This window comes from Rhopalosiphum padi, chromosome 4, assembly GCF_020882245.1.
Source record: "Rhopalosiphum padi isolate XX-2018 chromosome 4, ASM2088224v1, whole genome shotgun sequence".
Classification (NCBI taxonomy): Eukaryota; Metazoa; Arthropoda; class Insecta; order Hemiptera; family Aphididae; genus Rhopalosiphum; species Rhopalosiphum padi.
The window spans coordinates 34,469,814-34,492,289 of NC_083600.1; the positions used below are offsets into that span (position 1 = coordinate 34,469,814).

The following is a 22,476-nucleotide window of genomic DNA, read 5'->3' on the forward strand; positions in this document are numbered from 1 at the left end:
TCCCAAACGCCACTATAGGTTTTAATGAATAAAAATACGCTGGCATCCGGTAGAACGTAGGCATTGGCCAAATACACTTGAAATGTTCGCAATGCGAATTGAGCTGAGCTCGTTTCATTCGCGAATGAACTCTGATCAAACAGTATCCAATCGTTTTGCGTATTGAACAGGCGATCGTTTGAAATCTTTACTCGTTCACAATACATTAATTATTTACTGTTATAAGTATATTGTTATACATATAATTAAGTTACAAATATTTATAGCGGTCATCACAGTAATATAATATTAACAGTTATGAAGGTTTCGCTAACACCGAATTTTTGAATACTATTATACATGTTAACATGTGGTCTGTGTTCAGTATATTTTTCTTATTCACTTCATTAATATTTATTGTTCGTATTCAACAATTTTACTAATATAAACAATTTAATTGAAATACTTCCAAATCACACGGTAAAGTAATTGAATATTTTTTAACTATATCGTATATTATGATAATGTGTAAACCATACGACTTACACACGGGAAACGATGACAGTGTAATATTATGATGTGCCTCAACTCGTATGAGTATGAACATTTTTATCAGATCGATCCGAATTACCTGTTGTAATGTTTCTGTTGAATTTTCACAAGACAGATCGATTATAAAGGCGCATCTGTACCACGTGGAATAGTATTGCGTTTGTAGCGTGGGTGAGCTGAAAGACACGGATATGTCGGCCGTCGAGAGATCGTACAAAAGCTTTTTATTGACGTCTGTGCCGAAAACATATTATACGCCTTTAATTTTTGTAATATTTATTTCAATACATTGATTGTTAATACTGTTATAATTACACCTTTATCGAATATATCATTGTATCGATATTCGGTTTGTATACCTATACCTACCAAATGGCCAACAAGTAATTGCAGCAGTTACTGTTTGAACATGTCTCCGAACAAAAAATATTTTTAATACATTTAACATTTCATTGTAATCTGCTGAAATAGATGTGTTAAAAATCATAAACACGATAAATATAACAAATTTATCCATTTATTAAACTTTTAAAATTTTAATAAAATTATCCGTTAATATAGTATAATATTGTACTGTTTTGAATTAAAGTAAATGCCTTATGGCTATACCGTAAAAGTATATTTTATTATATGAAAAAATACTACATAAGCAATACAATAACTTTTACAAAAGTACATAAATTAATTTTACATGAAAGAAATAGGTACAAATAAGTTACATATAAGTATATAAAAGTCACATTAGTCATTTTACAAAGGACATTTAAATTATTAATTAACCATCATTTTTATTACGTTTGAAAAGAGTCAATGTCAACCTAATTATTATTTATTAAAAATGAAAAAATGAAAAAAAACCATCGTATATTTTATATTTTATACAAATATAATAGATATCAAAAAATATAAAAATTAAATCATTTTACATCAAAGATCCGATTTAATTTCAAACAGAATGAAAAATAAATAATTATTAAAAAATATGCATTTAAAAAAAGATCTTTGACATTTTGTTTTATTTATCTAGTTATTAATTTATCAAGATAAATTTATTTTTCAAATTTAATATTTGTATTCTCATTGTGTAATATTTTTTTATAGGTAAAATGGAAATAAAGTAGATAGGAACTAAACTATACTGACATACATCTTTTCAATGATGTAGATAATTTACATCGATAATATTCCAATAATAACACATTTTTAATACAAATATTTATTTAATGATATAAAAAATAAATTGTACACGTCTAAATTATGACGAGCTATCAAACAAATAAGTATAAATATTAAAGAATAAATCATCATGTACAATACACCATTATACCATTTTAGACTCTTGGCTACCATGTACTTACCTTTTTCGTACTCGAAAAAGAGAAATCGAAAATGTTGTGATGAAACTATATTAGTTTATAAATACCGTCTATGTGATGATATTAATTTATTAGACAGGAAAATATATTTATGATCTCTCGACGTTCAGATCATTGGGAATTTAGACTATGAGCTGACTTTCACTTTATTGAGAATATTGTTTAAATCTACCAATCAATCTACGACGTCTTTTTTAAACGATTAATCATTATAAAACAACTTCCTCGCATTTATTCCTTAAGTAATTAACTTAACACGCCGTCGGATATCGATTACGGCAATAAGTAAAAACTAGTTTACACGTATAGTTGGTTTATTATACCTATCAATGGTATGATTAAAAGTTTTAAAACCACGTATAGCTTTAATACGATTTTCTTATTTTGGCATATTTAATATTTTTTAGATACTCGAATAATACGTTCCGTCGATAATATATATATATATATCATGACATATTGTAAAATGCGTGACTGCGATCATTATTATGCTATGACATATAATTATGTCATTATACATTTATGCGTATCATTATTCATTGTCGATGACAGCTAAGTATTTCACAACTAATTTAATTGGTTGTATGTTATTGAATGTGTTTTTATTATACAGAATTTAATTAAATCTGAATTATGATATATTTCACCTTGTAAAACGGCACACATAGTTGTAACTAAATTAGTGAATGTATTGACCAGAAATCTATGAAAGCGTTATTATTCGAAAAAACGATTAATATATTCTGTTGTAGTTTTTATTTTTTTCCTTAGCCCAAATCATGTATAATTATTTCACTATAAAAATTATAAATTATGTTTTATCGAAATAATTTTACCTTATAACATAACATTTATATACTTTTTTTTTTTTACAACAATTTATTTTTGGTTAAAAACAATATATATAGGTGATTGACCAACTACACGAAAAGGTCATGGACCATATTATTATATCGAAGCAATAAACAATTTTTTAATTTTTTTTTCCCAAACAAATTGACTTAAATAAATAAATTAATCTAATTATAATATTTTTTAGGATTATAATATTTAATAAAAATAATTGTATGAAAAACTAAAAATGTAAACAGTAATATATAGCTAATAATACTACTACTATATATATAGTTTAAGAATATATAGAATACCGAGTTTAAAAAAAAAATCGTTAAATATATTTTTTAATTTAATAGGCAATACTTATAATAAATTATTCTTTCATAACAATTAACAGTGTTTTATACATAAAGTTAACAACTAAACTAGTATAATATTATTGTATAATATAATATATGTATAATAAATAATAATGTAGTTATATTGATGGCAATAAGATATTATAATATATTATATACCTACACAGTATGCTGAAAACCAGTTTAATTAATCAATTTTAAAATTAACTTATTATATTGGTATGGTATTATATCCATTTAATCGAATGGGTATGGTATAAAATATTATATAATATATTTTACTATCAAAATGTTATGTAATCGGATTATTCAATTTTGTTCTTCGTAAATCGTCTACTCTAGAAACGACAATATTTTCAAATTAAATGCAACAATCGATGTATGACCTAACTTTATTATTCATGCTTTCAAATTAATTTTTGCTTTTTTTTACTAGGCGTCGACATATTATTGCTATCAATGAGTCTGTTTTCTCAGTATTTTATAAGTAGTTTAACGATACAAAAATATAATATGATCGTGAAAGCTGCATAAATCTTTTTGACGACGAAACACATTTTATCATCATTATAAAGCAATACAATTATAAGACTCGATAATGAGCATCATAAATAAGATAAGATTATAAAAAGTTATTAATTAGTCAAGATATTAGATATATCTACTGTAAATAAGTTTTAAAAAATATATTTTTTGTTATTTTCATCTCAAATCCTTTGTTTGTCTGTACATTTTCAGATCAGAACTTTTGATTACTCTTTACATTTTTTTTTATGAAATATAATATGTATGTTTTTTTATATTAATTTTGTAAAAAACTAACACTATTAAAAACCATTTGGATTAGTTAAAAAATTATTATAGGAATTAAGAACTATTAGTTTTAGTAGTTTTGAGCGACGTTGCCAATCTTCTTCATGACAAGTTAATTGGTTAATTCTCGGTTTAGGCGTTATTATACATTTTACAATAGAATAGAAGGATCATTGCGCTAAAATTTGACAAAGTGAGGTCTACGTTTAATATTATATTTTTCATGTATTATCTATATTATTATTCTTTGCATTTCCGTCATAATTCCTTATAACGACACGGCGTTTCGTATAGGCTATTTGGCTACAGTAGTGTCGTGAGATTACTTTTGTGATGTCTTATCGGTCATCACATAATTTTATTATCTCAATATTTTTTTTAAATTCAGTATTGAAATTAAAATGATCATAGTTAATGAGTAAAAAAAGAAATAAATAAACTATAATATCCCTTAAATTGTCTAATCAAATTATGAAGTTACTCTATGAAAAGCGAGTATATGAATATTTGGACTTTATCAATCCACGATTCAATGTGATAATATTTTATCATAAGATCAAACTATATATATATATAGCACAGAAAAATGCTAACAAATTCATTTTCACAGAATTTGATTTAATGGTGACATCAATCCATATTGTTGTTTATAGTTGCCGACAAGTCATGTCGTGCCAAGCTAGTCTTACGTGTCTCGTTCTGAAATGGATTGTTGATTAGTGACTATAAAAATTCAGTTGATAATATGATAAAAGTTGATAATCTATAATGTATGTGAGAGGATATGTCTAAATTACAATCAATTTTGATTTTCAAATTTTAAAAAATGGATAATATTTACGATCTTAGTAATTTTAAAATTAACTTGTGATGTCATGTTTGTTTAATCATGACCACCTCAATAATATAAAATAATTTTGTACGTTTTATTCTACTATTATTATAGTCCTATACAATTTTCAATTATTATTTTACAGAATAATTTTATATTTAAAATGACTGCAATACAGTTAAAAATAATTAAATTATTTGCAGGGTATTTTAGAAAAGATGAATAAAATTATTTTTAGAAAAATCGTGTTTAATTTGTTACAATGAATTGATAAACTACGATACGTGTGTGTCTGCACATTAATGACTAATGTGACGTATTCTAATTATGAATGAACGGAAACACATAGATATGTCGTTGTACAATGAAAGTTCTAGACTTTTAATGTATTTGCATATATATTATATTTGTAATAAAAATGTACTGTAAAAGTATAACATTTGGCTAGGTGCAATTTACCATCAAACAGCCAACACGTATACGGTTACGCAGTCACAGTTTGAAAGTAGATCCAAATTTGAAAAGGTTTCAGTACTAAACATTGACGCATATTATTGTTGTTCAATTTCAATGTTTGTTATACCATTATGTATGATGTAATTCATTACATTTCATTGATAATAAATTCTCCTCTTATTCATAATTTATTTAATTCATGAATTGAAAAAATGTAGTAATTTGACGTAATGATTTACATTATATAGACATCAAAGGAAAGGAAATAAAGTATATTTTAAGCTGGTTACAATGATTATTTTTAGAGTCAATTTGAATTATGAGATTATTAATTTCGTCATTTCACTATATACACTGTTTTCGTCGAATTATAAATCTATGTTTATAGTTTTGACATAGTTATATTATTATACTATATCATTTTGATTAAAAATATTTCTATTTTACAAAAAAGAAATAAAACCTAAAATTGATGATTTTACATAAATAATATCAATTATAAGTGGTTTAAATATATTTTAAAAACTATTTTTTTTTTTTTTATTGTAAGTGATGTATTTTTTTTTTTAGTATAGAGACAATTAAAATAAATTTAATATCTATTGCGACTAATTTTATTACTCGTAGTTACAGGTACATCTAAATATTTCTTCTTGATTATTATTATTATAAATACTATTCAATATTTCAATTATTTATCATACGTCATGTGATCTGCTATAAGATATAATTTTTTTTTTTTAATATTTGTAGCATTATTGTCTGCTCTTTTTAATTCTACTGTTAATGTAGTTCACAAAATAATAATATGCTAGTTCCAACATAAACACCGTCAATGAAATTAACAGTCCATAACCAAACAACATTATTGTTGGAAGGATTGCTTTGATAGATACACTGACATATTTCTTATTTCTTTTCGACAAGTCACATAACGGCTTTTGTGGCGTCCATCGTTGAATTACTCGTTTTCTAATCCCAACTTCATGTTGTTGTATCAACCTTTGTATATTATAACAGTAACACAAATATTAATTTTAAAATGGTCATAATTTGAGTACACAAACAAAAACATACTTTTGTTTAAATACATCTTTGTGACCAGATTTCTTAACCACGGGTATAGCCAGAACAGGTAATTTGAACAGCTGAATTTCATATAATCCACATTTCTCTTCTTCGCTCCACTTTTTATTAATGACTTGATAAGCTGACGTTTTTTCAACCTGAATAAAATTAAAAAATAACTTTCTCCATTTTATTTAGAGACATAATGTAATAAAAAATATCAACCATAAACCCATGAAATTCTGTGCGAATCCTTTCAATTCCCATTGATGCATTTGTAAATGATTTGCTTTCATCATATGGTTTTATTTTCATATCATAAAGTTTTCTCAATATTTCATTTGTCGTTTCCTATAACACATTTTACATTTTGAAATATTAAAACACCGTTGGGTAAATTATTTTCTTTTACAAGCTAAATTATTTAATTAAAAAAAAAAAATTATAGCTTGAAAATAAAATAAAATATGTATTAAACCAATGTAAATCGATTAAGCGTATAAAATATACTCAATGAGATTAATAAAATTCGTAAAGTTTATAATATATTATAAAATAAAATATTATTTAAGATTTAATGGTATTATGATAATATCGATCACATTGATAAAATATTATAATTATTTAAATTGTATGCTTACGTTAAAATAAGGTTTTGCGTACGTGGCAATTTGTATACTCATTGTCATAGATTTTTCGTAGTATAAATCTTTTACGCTGTTTATTGAGGAACTCGTTGACTGAAATAGACTCACAATTGAAGCCGAATATGCATTAAATAAGAAGAAAGTAGTAAAAAATAATACAAAAACTACAATTTTTATGGAATTCAAAATTAAGACAATTGTAGAACCTGAAATCGTATAGATAAACATTAAATTGTATGTGTTTAAAGATAAACGAACTTTAAATATAGAGAAGGTCACTCATATTCATCAGTAGTCAGTACTTACAAAAGTGTTATATTCATTTTTTTTTTACCAATATAAAAAGGACGTTGATGTTCACGTTTGATGATTCGAATTAAATAATGTTTACCTTGTTGACAAATAGCACCGTGAACTAATCCTATAATTTCCCACACATTCAATGATTGCCCGTGAATTGCTTTGAATTTATTTAAAAATAGAATAATCAAGATGAATCCAATAAGCATAATTAAAGTAACTTGCCACACCTCATGTTTAAACGGTTTAATATGAATATTAGTGATACTCGATAACATAGGTTGCTTGAATAATATATTGCTTCTGCAATTAAATAAAATGTACAATAATTATAATAAAATTATTTAAAATATTTTACTTGCTGTTGCATTATAAAGTACTTATAAATGAAAGTATTCACCAAAAAATGTATTATTAGCGACTTATTATATATTATACTTTAATGATTATTACCTTGTTAAATGAAATAAACTAATATTATTGTGTAACTAGTGATTAATCGTCTTAAATTGTTTAAATCAAACAGAATTATTATCTTCAATAACAATATTAACTATTATGGGTATATACTATATTACTCTAAAGAAACCGTTCCAACTGTAAAATCAACTGCTGTCATTCTATCGAGTCTCATCAGCGATCCAGCAGCGCCAAAATCACTTTCTTCTCTTTGCAAAATGCCAGTTAAACCGAAAAAAGAACCATTGCCGTATGACCAACCATGATCGTCTGTTATACTCATGGTATAACTAATAATATCAATAATAAAAATGTAAACAATTTATAAACAACCATCAAATATTATTGCAGTACTTAAAGTTCAGTTGGTAAGCTAAAATTTGAATCATTGGATAATGCATGTACGCGTATACATCCAAGCCGGAAGTTGTTGTCTGATTGAAACCGACAAATTCAGATGGATTGAAAATCTGTGAGAAATAACGAAAACTAACTAAATGTTAATAGTATATGTATAATACATATTTATACGTAAAAATTCACAAATAATGAACGAAAATAATCTTGGATTCATCCTTACCACAGTAGTTGCTCTTAGATTAGCTCCTCGAAAATTCGTTCTTAGTTCATTCGAATCGCTGATATCAATGTGATATTCTGATGCCAAACCTGTTTTGAAAACTCGAATTGTATCTAATTTACTTGCTCGGAAACCACTCCAAATCTCCCAAACATTATTTCTGATTTCTTGAAACAAGAACACACCAGAATCTGGCAACACGTATGATTTACCCAAATATGTCTCAAAAACAACCGAAGCAATCTTCAAGGTGTCATTTGTATTTGAAACTGAATTTTGGTTAAACAATAACCAGTCGTTTTGCAAGTTGAATAATCGATCATTTGATAACTAAACAATAATTATTAATAAGCATCATTAAATCAACGAATTCATAAAATATTTACAAGTACAAAGTTTTTAAATTTTATTACAACTATTCTATTCATAAAGATATTAAAATTGTATAATGATAAAACTAAATATATTTTCAAACCTTAAAGTAAGTTTAAGTTACCTTTAAAATATTATGTGTCATCAAATATCTTTTATATTATTATAAATTTAGTTCTAGGCAATAAAAAAATAAAAAATAAATAAAGTTTATATAAATAAAACATATAACTAGGGATGGCAAGTCTCGAGAGGATTTTACAGGTAATAAACTATAATACTTGCATAATTTTTGAACAACAAAATTAAGTATTTAAACATTTTCAAAATAAACTAAGTAATATTAGTATTATTACTATAATAAAACAAAAAATAATTTATTAAGTTCAACTAATTCAAGTACGAGTACATAAAAACAATTTTTATTGCTCAAATTATTACTGTTTTATAAATAGTTATGATAAAAACGATAGTTGACGCAAAAAGGCAATATAAATTATCAAATTAATTAATGTAGCATGCGTTTATATTAAAACGAACTATATATCAGATACTTATAAAAGTTCCGATACATTTTTTGGTATAGAATAATATATACACATATTTCTTTGAACAAAAATACTTATTTCTACTAAAAATGTACTTAATGATTTATAGCTAAACTTTTTTATATAGTAAGTACGGGATTTTACAATATAATTTTAAATTTGTTTAATGATTTTTCGTTCACATACATTTCTAGGAATGCCAAATCTAAATAACTAATAATTAATATATGATATTACTATAATAAACGGTTTATAATGTATATAATTTAATACCTAATTAATTAATATCAATATGTTTATAAATTATATTTGTATGTGCATATCTGCAGTTTTAACATAAAATATATATTATGTGGGTAAAAACCTTATGCATGAAGTTTAATGTCCTATCACAAGACAAATCAACTATGAATCCATGTCTATACCACGTGGCGTATGTCTGAGGCGCAAATAAATGAAAACTCAAAGATTTGTCAATTGTCGATAATGCCTTTAATAGTTCTTCATTTACATCTATCAAAAATAATTTAACGATTTTACCATACATTATTTCATTCAAATTGGAATCATAATGGATTTCAGTGATATTTCAATTACCCGTTGGCCAACATGTAGCAGCAGTAATTGTTTGAACGTGTCTTTGGATAAAAAAGTTCGATATAACTTTTATCAGATCACTGTGTTCGTTTTGAGATGTAAATTGAATGATCGAAATTAAAAATAATATTACTCGAGTAAAAATAATATTTATCATATCGTTAGTTAATTTTCTAATTACGATTTTAGCGAATTTATAAACATACAGACCTTTATCGCATATTAGTTAAGATTTTTATAAAAAAGTAATATTATGTTATTTAACATTCCTGTTTGTGAATATGATATTTCGATCGATAATGTCCACATAACTAAACTAATATATTGGCAAACAACACAAAATTATTTCAAGTATTTGTGTTTGAAGTAGGTAAGGTTAATTTAACATAATTGTTTACAATTTATGAGAAACCTAAATGATTCTTGGAAATAAATGTTATAATATTCTGTTTTAGTTTCAGTTTATGTAATAATAATATGATATATTAGTTATTACTTATTAGTTGTAATAAGTTATTGCCTAGTTCTTGTTGGTGACGGTTGTATTTATTAGTGCTCTTATCTAAATGTGTTACCAAAATAGGTATTTTAGTTAATTACATAAGATTTTTTTATGTGATATGCGATGATAACATATGTCATATTCGATGAAGACAATTTAAAATGTAAGAAGTTTTAGAAATGTTAAGATTACTGTGAACGGTCGAGAGAAGAACATTTTTGAAAATTAGAGTAAAACGGCTACAGACATCAAGCATGCACAAAATATAACCAGGATAAGCCTAAGTACTTATATTTCCATAACAATTCTGTCACAACCAGTAAAATATACTAGTACCTAACTTGAACTTCTCGGAACAATTAGAAAACTTAAATATTCAGTTATTACAGGTACTAGAAATAAAAAACGTAAGAATTCGTGAAGAAATTACAGAAATTAAGAAAAAAATAGTTACTAAGATTAAGCATATTATAATTGTATAATTTTATTTGAACAATCTATAAAATTCTATGCTAGCATAATTGTTAGTGTACCAGATATTGATTTTAAAGACTGCGCTGTAAATTAAAACCGTAAATAACATTGTTTCCATTCTAAACGTTAAAGTACTTTACATCTGTCCAAAATGCTTTTTATGTATCATGTTTTGAATTAAAAAAACAGAAAGAGTTAGTAACTATACGAGTATTCTGGGTAAATTTTTTAGAAAATCGAAGACGATGGCTAAACCTTTAAGTAGGATTATAACAATATATATATATAAGAAAGCTCTGAAACCACTACAATTTATTTAAGTACAGTATAGTTGTATGTTATTATGCTATCAAAAAATTAATTATTTGTGTTATTTGTTTTTTTTTTATTACTAAATACATCACTCTATTCACCGTGCTAATGGTTAACATTACAGATGTTGTTATTTTATAATACAGTGAAACTTCCGATTAACAGTCACCGAAGGGACCATAAATAATGACCGCTATTAAGAGGTGGCCGTCCTATAGTACTAAATATTCCATTACAATATCGGAATTTATGAACAAATGTATTGTATTTAATAATTAACCGATTTTAATGAAATGTGTAAATACTAATCTAGACGATTTAATACTATTTAAAAACAAAAAATTTATATTGTAATTTAGTTATAATTGTTTATACTAATAGAAACCTAGCATAATCTAATTGATCCAAGTAGTTAAGTTAGTAATAATATATATTCGGGTATAAATTGTTTAATTTTATTATGAACAGAATTTCAAAATGATAAAATATTTGTTTTTACTAAGCAACATTAGGATATTGACATGTATGAATAAAATGTTTGTGAAGTGAAAATTTTTAAGCGATGTATCAGTAATTATGTTATACTGATTTTCAATCACTTTACTTTGTATAATATACTGATCTCTTACAAATAAATTGAATAAATTGTTGATATCATTGTCTATTAATTTTCTTATAATTCATTAACATAATATACTACAAATTTAACAATCACTATACCCGGTACAGAACAATAAAATAAAATGTAATACTCTTATTTATATGGAAAGTAAAAATTACTAAAATTACTATGGGCAAAAGTATTTTTCAATTCTTAGGTTAAGGAGTAAGGACTACAATAATAATGTATGCAAATACAATATTTTTCTTTAGGCTCGGCTAATGGCTAATATAATTTTTCTTCGTTTTCAATTTGGTAAATATTAATAGCATTTAGCCAACAACATAATTTTAAAAATTTTAATTCTTATATTTGTATTTTATTGAATAATGCAATTAATTCAATATTATTCATGCCGTAGTGATTGCCAATTGCATTTTATTGAACGCGTTCGATTTTTTCCTTAACGTATCGTCTCAGAGTTTTACACACAAAAATAATAACTAACGTTACAATATTTTTACATTATGCCCAATTATTAAGCGATAATAAAAAATACATATAATAATAATATATTATACCTACGTAATAACTTAATTAACTATATATGACATTTTTAGAGGTAGGTAAATTAATCACAAAAAAATCGTTTTACTTTAAATTAAAATAGTTCACCGATGTTACTATATATTAATATATTATAGTTTTCTAATTGTTTAAACTTGTGTAATACATTTTATACATTAGTACGTATATTTTAACGATGTAAATACAATGTAGGCATACTTAAAAAATCACGGCCGATAAACTTGAGATAAGTTTTACATAAATAAAATATCATAAAAACGGAAATTTCAATAATTTAATGGGCCATACTGCTGAACGTAATTCTACACGGATAATGATTGGAAATAACGAACATGATATCAAATATGTCGTGATACTAATAATATTGTATACTTATACTTAAGAGTCTCTTTTATTATACATAAAACGAAACACACTTAAATATGAATTGATGTGCAGAGTTTTGCTTCGGCAAGTGTACGCGTTGTATGCAATTTCGAAAAATAGAATTATGATCGAAATACATAATCCAAATCCATATATTTGAAGCATGGGATAGATTTCTTTTATAGAAACACTGACAAACTGATTGGCTCGGTTTGAAGAATCACACATAGGCTTGGCAGGGATCCATCGTCTTATGATTCGATTTTTGAGTCCGACCTCTTGTTGTTGCATTAATCTTAAATGTTATTATTATTAATCATAACATATCATTTATTATAAAAAAAATAAAGAGGAAATAAAATAAATATACAATATAAAATATACCTTTATGGCTAAATATAATACAATAATGTCAACATATTATTATAATATTGTTGCGTACGTTTTTGCAGATTAAACTTTATTATGATACGTGCAATTAATATTATATAACACTGATAATATTATTTGATAACTTACTTTTGTTTTAAAATATCTTTATATCCAGATCTTTTAACAACCGCTAATGCAAGTATTGGTAATTTGAAAAGTTGAATCTCCGATATACCACATTTTTCTTCTTCTCGCCACAATTGACTAATTAATTTGTACGCCGATACAACCTCAATCTTGAAACAATACGATTATGTTAGATGTAGTCAAGTACATCTTAGACCAACTCATTATTAAATTATTAAGACTCGACTAACCAAAAATCCATGGAACTCTGTTCGGATTCTAGTTATTCCCGTAGAAGCTTCTGTATACATATCTTTATCGTGAGATTTCATCTTTTTATCATAAAGCTTTCGTAAAAGTGGGTCGTCAGATTCCTAAAATATAAAAATGCACTTGTAAGAATACACGACTAAAAATGTATTATATGTATAATTTATTTAAACCGTTCCACGATTAAAAACAAAAAGAATGTATTATATTTTAAATATAAAAATGTATTCGTGATAAATAACTTTCGTGACGACTGAAAATAAGAGAAGAAAAAATGGTACACCTTCGCCAGTTTGAGTGAATGAGAAAAAGACGGGAGATAACATATTATAAAGGATCAAAACAAATAAATGTTTAAGCTTTTAGAACATAATTTGCAATTAAATTAATTCCATAGGGTATAGAAAGAAATATAAAAAAACAATATATAGTGACGAACGTTTTCACTCTAAATACTTGAATAATTTGTTTTGCAATTTTGTTTATGACTTAGGAAAAAATGTTGGGTCTGTTATAAAATATATGCTTACCTACTACTATGCTTGTAAAACGTATTATACTTACGTCGAAGTATACACGACTGTACGGAGTGATTTGTGCGCTAAATGTCATCGACGATTCCACCAAATCGTTAATGGTTTTTATCGAATTGCTGGGTGACTGGAGTAATGCAACGATACTGGCCGAGTATGACGTGAACAAAAATACCGCAGTCAAAAACAACACGAAAATGGCAACTCGTATGGACCCTGCGTTCAGATTCATTGTGTACCCTGTCAAAAAAAACCACTATTTATTGTGTATAATTATTAATTATATATCACGTTTTGTTATATTCATCGCGATGTCGTTTCGAGTAAATCTACCGGATGAGAATTATACATGCTTAGGTAGTTGGGCGGAAAGGAAGAGGCGTCAAATGTGTGACGATAACAGATACATTACAGATATATTTGATTGGGGATCAGCTCTGTGATTTTGAGAAATAATTTTAACTGTGCATTGGCTGACTGGCGTGCCACCTACACAGACACACAGTAGGACAATATTATTACGTGTATGTGTACATTTCAGTAAGTATAATAATACAAATTAAAAAATCCTTTAAATAAACGAGTAAGCAGAGATGGATCAAATAATAACTATCACCTAGTGTTACAACCTCAGGTACAGAAAAGTTCATCATTGAAATATAGTTCAAGCGACACGGACCCCTGAATGATCGCGATAGGTTAAGAGCAGGATGTATAAGCAAACTGTTTTCTTTCTTTAGCACACGATCAACATGCACAAAACACATTAATACAAACTAATATTTTTATATTTTTTATAATCTTAGAGTACCTAACGCTAATATAAACGATTGAAAAAACGATAGATAATAATTTTTTTGATGTCATAACATAATATATTGATTCCGTTAAATATTGTCTAAAAATAACGTACTATCCATTATTTAAATTTAAAGAGACTTTTTATTTTTGAGGCAAACCTTTAAAAATATTATTCTTATAATTAGGATATAAATAATTACTTAAAAGTTATAAATAATGATTTTACATGAACGCATTTTATCTATATTTCTCGTGGATCTGAGCGAGAAAAGAAAAATTGTGCTGAAAATCTTTTAATGTAAAATTACACGTATATATTATATGAGTTGGAATAATCATATACCTTGTTGGCAAATCGCTCCGTGCACGATCGTAACCGAGTCCAAAACGTTTAACGTTTCTTTTTCGTCCTTCTTAAACGCACGGGTTGTCCGGGACAAGAACGCGATGAGAATCGTAAATCCGATAAATGTGAAAAGCGTTACCATCCACACTTCAAACTTGAACGGTAGAATGCAAATGTTGTGGACGCTGGATAGTGGTGGCTGTTTAAACAACGCCGCCGGCCTACAATCAAAATTAAATAGTTACGTAAAATCTCGGTATATAAAAATGATCACTAGCAAAGTGTTTCAACAATGCATTGTATCGGCTTACTGTCTATAGAACGTCCCTACGGTATAGTCAATTGCAGTCATTCGATCCTTTCTTATGAATGAACCAATGCCGCCGAAATCGATTTCTTCTCTCTGTAGTTGACCCGTCAGCCCACTAAACGATCCGTTTCCCAAATTCCAGCCAAAACTATCGACGATACCTAGATCTATTCTATGTACATAAAAAAATATGTATATAAAACTACTATTATCATTAAAAATATAATTATCTTATAATACAAATATTCTATAAAAAAATTTATATTTTGTTCATAATTTTACTAAATTTCTAAAATATTAAAATAGTAACACATTTTGATATTTAAATTCTAAGCAAATACTTTTTTACTTGTATATATAAATAATAATAATATATAAAAAGTTAAGTTTTAATAATGTTTCAATTGTCACTACTGTAAATGTACTTGAAATTGGACAATTCGTTAATAAATAAATAAATAAATAGTTAACACACAATAACTTTAACTCTCTAAGCTTATATTATATAAAAAAATATTATCTTCGTCAATACTTTACTGTTTATTTTGCAATACGTTTTTCTTACTTAAAATTAAGTTGATCCTGTAAAATCATGTTCAAATCGTAGTGCATCTGAGCGAAAGTGTCTAAATCTGTGTCAGCAAATGGATAAAATCCTTTGAATTTGTTTGGTTCCGAGATCTAACAAGAAATGGTGACAAAATTAAATAAATAATACTGAACGTCAGAAATGTATTTATGGAACTTATGTCTGAGAAATGATTTAATCTAAGTGTTTTATACATACATTTGCATTACATATTGTTTTTTTATTAAAATTGTATTATTATCTGTTAACACCTCCCCCAACCATCCATATCTATTTATATAAATTATTTTTTTACACCTACAGTTTAATTTTAATTTTAATTGAAATTATTTATTTTATCTAGCTTTTGTCTTGATAATTAACAAGCAAAACAGTCACTACTTGTGAGATTAATAAGAATAATAACAAAAACTTAATTTTTAATCCAAGTTCTTCGAAATGAGATTCTGGGTAAGCTTATTAGTTTAGATAATTAAATATAATATTTAATTAAATTTGATGTAATAGGTTGTAAGAAAAAAATTAATGAAAATATATTATACAAATAATATAAACGTAATACCATCAGAAAAATTGGACAATAAATGGTCTGTTTACCCTTTTAAATTTATATAAACTAATAAATTGTATACTTTTTTTTAGAAAAAAAATATAATGGTTTTTATTCAAAGCTTTACTATAATTCTAAAAAAAAATATTGATTTTAAAAATATCCAGTCTAATAGTTGTAAAAAAAAATTGAAAAACTACAGTGTGATGTACACTGATATTATTAATCCTTTTCATTAAATTTTATGTGTGATGTTTTTGTTTTACATTTGAAGTACAGTAGAATCCGCTTAATTGGGACACGTCGGGCGGTGACCTATTTGTCCCCATTATCCGACTGTCCCGATTAACCGAATAACTAATAAACCGAAACTATTAAAGTGCATATACATATATGTACATACATAAAAAAATTCAGCTTTCTGCTCTAACATGGGGCCCGAAATACGAACACCACGTTCTGTAACAGCAGAAAACCATTCGTTCATAGCTTTGTCTACTTCGGGATCTTTGCCTTCTCGTTTTCTTTTTCTGTTTACAGGTGCACTTTTGTTGTCGTTTAATTTTTCATATTGTTCACGAATAGCTATTTCATTATTTTTCAATCGGTTTAGTACCGATTTAGACGTGCCTATTAATTTCTCTAACTCACGAAGACTAGTATGAGGTTGAGCCTTAATTTTATCCAGTATAGAAATTTTTTCAATCAATGTTAAATCTTTACGAGACATTGTTACGTACTAACACAACTGGGATTAATAAAAACGCACATACATTAATACACATCGACGAAAGAACGTGAACTAAAGGTTTTCGATTTTTTACGTAGGCTAGTTGACTCTTATCGTGGTAATAGAAAAAAATGATTGACATAATTGACGTAAGATATACATTACCTTTATGTACATTATATGTACATATACGTGCGTATATAAAATATAATAGAGCCGTAAAGATTAGATAATTACAGTTTCGATAAGAACGTAGATAATTTAGGCCAAAATATCTAGTTAAACGATTTTATTTTTGTCCCTTATAACCGATGGTTTGTCCCGGATAAACGAAGTTAAATTGCATTAAACTTATACATCCGTTCGGGACTATGACAATTTGTCCCCATTAAGCGGTTGTCCCCTTTATGCGGTGTCCCAAATAAGCGGATTCTACTGTATTCATTTTGATTTGTTTTGGTTCACGTGTCTCTTATTATATGCACTATGTAAGAAACGTAATACGATATCTACTCACCACAGTAGTAGCCTTCAATGTGATACCTCGTAGGTTGGACCTGAACGAGATGGAGTGATTTTTTTCAAAATTAAGCTTGTCGGTTGTCACCATTCCATATCTGTTCACTTGGATTCTTTCCATTTTACCGACTTTGAAACCCTCCCATATTTCCCACCCACCGGCGAAGTCGACAAAAAGGAACACATTGGATTCTGGTAGAACGTACGCTTCGCTTAAATGCATTTCAAACGTCTCGAGCGCAATCGCCGATGTCTTTCGCGAGTGACTTTCGTTTTGCCGTGAATTTATTAGTATCCAATCATTTTGCATGTTAAATAGTCTGTGTTTCGAAGCCTACGAACGCATTAAATATAATATTATTTATGGGTAGGAACGCCATTATGATTCGATTACCTTTATTTTTTTTAAATACAATTTATAATGACGTGAATTGATTGCCCTCATCAGTTTATGGTATGTAATTTTATAAAACTAATTATCAAGCATGTTAAGTCTATGAATAAAGCTATTTTTACTATAACGAGCGTTTTAACAGACATTTAAAAGTGCAACGTATAATCTGCATATTAAATCCTATACTGCATCAGAATATCGAAAAGATTGATTACGATATTCTATCGTATCTTAAGAATAATACGAAATTAATAATATATTTTTATTTAATGTGTTAAAAACTTAAAAAAATCGTATATTATTTAAATGCAATATTTTACGTAATAAACTCATCAATATAATGTTTCTAAAGGTATCGACGTGATCAATTCCACCGAAGCATCCTGTTTTAATAAATATATGTAAAAAAGTATATACTGACTCTATCGGATACTGTCCATTAAATAATATGAATCTATATTATATAATATATGTCTATTAACTTCATCTGCTACACTGTTCATAGATGGTATTATCTATAAATCGATTATTTATCCTAGTCTTAAATTTATAAAAATGGTAGAAACCAGTTATACGTTTTAAACTGCATACATTTTATTATTAAAATTGTTTATTAAAATAATTAATTTATAACATATCATAATGTTGAATTTAATAATGTACAATTATGTATTAATATCATGTTTAATTTATTTAAAATACCTGTATCATAACGTATATAATATATATACTTTATACAACGAATTTAGAATATAATTAGTATAATTTATTTGAAAAAAAAAACGTTAAGCAACAAACAAACTAAAATCACTTAAAGGTTATAATTTAACACATTTGTATATTATATTAAATTTAATGCTTGGCAGAATAGATAAGTTATTATTATGGACAATAAGCTAGCGGAGTCGATACAAAATCGTAGAAAACTATGTACACGATGACGGAACACATAAATACGAAACTGTGTACTAAACATACATCTCCTCTATTCGCAGTGTTGAGTGATGTCTGAATAAATTATCTAGATATAAATTAAGTACTTACATTGTATCTATAAAAATAAACTAATTAGTATTTAATTGGTACCGAAGATTTAAATAAAATTATGGAAATCTACATAAATGTTTAGATAAATCTCGTTGTATAATTTACATATATTTTTTTCGATAATTGTTTACTAATTGTATTTTATACATATTTTATCGTATTTATTCTTTAATATAGTTTTGACACAAAATAAGCTTTCCTGGTTATATGCCTCTCCTAATAAAATTACTCAGTCAAAAATCCAATAGCACATCAAGCATTAATACAAATTAACTATTGTAAAATGCAAATCTAGACGAAAATTAAGTATTCTATCATCATATCTAAAGTAATCAGTAAGTGCGGATAGTGGTACTCATACGTATATGCGTATAAAAGCGATACTATTATAATAATATTATTATTATACAACAGCAGTATACCTTCTGAAACAGAGTGGTCGCAACTTGAGCACAAGACACATCGACCAGAATTCCATATCTATACCAAGTCTCGTGCACTGGAATCACGGACGGATGGAAATTCACTGATATATCAGCCGACGACAGTGCCAATAGTAGTCGATTGTTTGCGTCTGTGGAATGTATAGTTCGTACAATTTGCACATATGGGCGTAATATTAGTTTTTTTGCCATTCAGATCGATCTTCAAATTTTTTAAAACAATGACAAAAAAAAAAAAATTTAAATATGTTACCTCTGGGCCAACACGTGACAGCAGTTACAGTTTGTACGTGATTATGAATAAACACTCTGGTCAACGCGTTTATTAAACCATCGTATTCGGCCGATGTTTTAAATGACGACACCACAAGACAAAACAAAAATGCCACAGAATTTCGCATCTTAAACGATTAAATATATAAACCAAATGAAAAAATTCAATCGATTCGGACTCCCAACTTGCCTTGCACACAAATGGCATACTTTGTTAGTCAAATAATGGTAATAGACTATCACTAAAATATAAATAAAATGTTCGAAGAATAGTAGTCAAGTCACGAGTCGCGTGTTTAATTTTTTTTTTCTGATTCACCTGAAACAAAATATAGGTATTTAGTCAATATTTTATTTAGATATATTAAAACGGGGGGTCAGATAACATATTTATGTCACATATTATATCAAAGGATACGCTTAAAAAAGAGTAATATGTACGATATTTTATTAACATAAATATTACATTTTTATTTATTTTATGAATTGTACGAGTATAGATACCTATACAATATTACAATAAAGTTTTACATTATTGAAGTACACTTTGTTGAAACAGTCTACTACCAAAAAATGATATCACTGTATAATATACTGAGAGATTGAATTTTTATTGTATTGTTGTTTAGTAACTCTTGATTAAAAAATATTTCAGGTATCGTTAAAAAAAAATTGCTTAGATATTTTAACCCATTATATGTCATAATTAATATAATTTATAAATCTACACTATTGAATAAAACCAGTTTAATAATAAATTGAAAAAGTTGTACGTCAATTATTATTATCTAGAATACACCTTTAATTCAACTTAAAACACGTTCGCAGAGATAATTATTTCCTTAAAATAACAATATAATTATTATTATAAATTTGTTTATCAAGTTAAGATTTAGTTTTTCAAAATGTACAAATATAATAAATATATACAAAAAAAAAAAAAAAAAATACGTTAGTCAAGTGTTTTTAACCTAGTTAAGTCTAAATTGATTTGAACTTGAATACCAGTTAAACAATTTAAATTAGACTAGTGATATTAGAGGTGTATTTACTGTAAAATTACCTTTTACATTGATTAACTAATACTGATAAACTATTACATTAATAGGTTTAAGACTGGTTTATGATTTTTTTGTCAAACAAATCATTTTTTTCTTTTAATAATTAATGTGACCAATTTACAAATTTAATTCCAAGAAACTTAATTTAATTTAACATTTATAATTGTTAAATCACAAACCAAGGGTTACTAATAGCAATTCTTAGTACTGGTACTTCAATACTATGCAATATCTTACATATCCCATACAACTATCATGCAAAACATTATTCCAAAAAAAATTATTTTTACTTAAAATATAAATATTTTTTTCTTTGACAGTGTCCTATTATTTGTTAACGGAAAATGTTGCAAAAGATTCATGAATGTTGTGTTGCCTATACTAACGGAGTTAAATTAATTTAGTTAAATATCACAGCATATCATTAATATATTTATTATCTTACTATTACTGTTTATACATTATAAAATATGATCAAATAGGTATATAACATTTTTAATCGTTTCAAATTTGTATATACCACTAATTGTATGAATAGCTATATGATATGATGATAAACCAAAATACCTATATAAAACCACTCATTTAAGATTTATCGTAGTTATATAAAAAAAAATCACTTTGTATTGTCACATAATCCTTTGTTTAAATTTCCTTTGGTTGTGCACAGCTTTTAGATTATTTTCGACATTTTTAATATTAAAAATCCAAAAAATACAAATTCTTGCTGACACATGGCTGCCCGTCACAACGCTACTCAGCAGTTGCATTCTGTAGGTTTTTTTTTTAATTGTTTGAAAAACCTCAAAGTATTCTTTTAGCCATTAAATTCGTAGATTAAAATTCAGTTCGGTTAGATGTATAATATCGTATTTATTTAATAGTTATCCCTTTATAGACTAAAAATGGATTTGCATAAAAATGTGGAAAAACGCTTTACCAAATACGGTCGACTCTTAAAAAAAAAGATGTACGACCATTGTCCATAGGCGCAATTAGACCAACATTTTTGGGGGTACGTAAAAAATGTGAAAGTTCACAGATAGCTCGAAACATAATAATTTATAGGTACATACTTATTTTTTTCAATATACTTACAATATAATAGAACAAAATATTCTAATTAAGTAATTAATGTTGATATTTGCTTCAAAATAGTTAATTTTAATGAAATATTTTTTTTATTTTTGAGGTTACACATTTTAAAGTTAAGGGTATACAAATAATCTGTGTATCCCTTTAATAGTAGTCTAGTTGCGCTATAATGCCATTGTCGGGTGATCCGAACCAAACAGAAACAACACAAAAATTAAAAATATTATTACGTATAATGTTATAATGTAGACGCTGTTGAAATTGAAATATTACAAGTGTCAAATAAGTACAACTAAAATACTGTATACTACAACATCATACTAATATTTCATCCCATCGGCGCGCATTAAAAAAAGTAATTTTCAAAGACGATAAATGTTAATTAACGATGACTCGTGG

General features: G+C 26.4%; 2 protein-coding genes across 2 annotated transcripts; both read right to left on the reverse strand.

Moving 5' to 3' along the window:
* Positions 1-5,959: 5,959 nt before the first annotated feature.
* On the reverse strand, positions 5,960-7,428 carry LOC132929997 (glutamate receptor ionotropic, delta-1-like). Its single transcript, XM_060995655.1, has 5 exons — positions 7,311-7,428; positions 6,914-7,125; positions 6,498-6,623; positions 6,282-6,430; positions 5,960-6,206 (listed from the first exon to the last, which is right to left on the reverse strand). The coding sequence occupies exons 1-5, from the start codon at positions 7,426-7,428 to the stop codon at positions 5,960-5,962; spliced, it is 852 nt and encodes a 283-aa protein (XP_060851638.1).
* Positions 7,429-12,031: 4,603 nt separating this feature from the next.
* LOC132930750 (glutamate receptor ionotropic, kainate glr-3-like) lies at positions 12,032-20,183 on the reverse strand. The gene is made up of 10 exons (XM_060996783.1): positions 19,902-20,183; positions 19,628-19,779; positions 17,763-18,098; positions 15,942-16,057; positions 15,378-15,548; positions 15,064-15,287; positions 13,951-14,159; positions 13,368-13,490; positions 13,138-13,286; positions 12,032-12,913 (listed from the first exon to the last, which is right to left on the reverse strand). The coding sequence occupies exons 1-10, from the start codon at positions 20,047-20,049 to the stop codon at positions 12,631-12,633; spliced, it is 1,911 nt and encodes a 636-aa protein (XP_060852766.1). The 5' UTR covers positions 20,050-20,183; the 3' UTR covers positions 12,032-12,630.
* Positions 20,184-22,476: the final 2,293 nt, after the last annotated feature.

Coding starts and splice junctions, on each gene's coding strand:
- LOC132929997 (XM_060995655.1), bottom strand. CDS start 7,428: ATGCTTATTGGATTCATCTTGATTATTCTATTTTTAAATAAATTCAAA. Junction 6,624..6,913: donor ACGCAAAACCTTATTTTAAC/GTAAGCATACAA, acceptor AATGTGTTATAG/GAAACGACAAATGAAATATT. Junction 6,431..6,497: donor CAGAATTTCATGGGTTTATG/GTTGATATTTTT, acceptor AATTTTATTCAG/GTTGAAAAAACGTCAGCTTA.
- LOC132930750 (XM_060996783.1), bottom strand. CDS start 20,049: ATGCGAAATTCTGTGGCATTTTTGTTTTGTCTTGTGGTGTCGTCATTT. Junction 16,058..17,762: donor CATTGAAGGCTACTACTGTG/GTGAGTAGATAT, acceptor ATTTCTTGTTAG/ATCTCGGAACCAAACAAATT. Junction 13,287..13,367: donor CAGAGTTCCATGGATTTTTG/GTTAGTCGAGTC, acceptor TATTGTTTCAAG/ATTGAGGTTGTATCGGCGTA.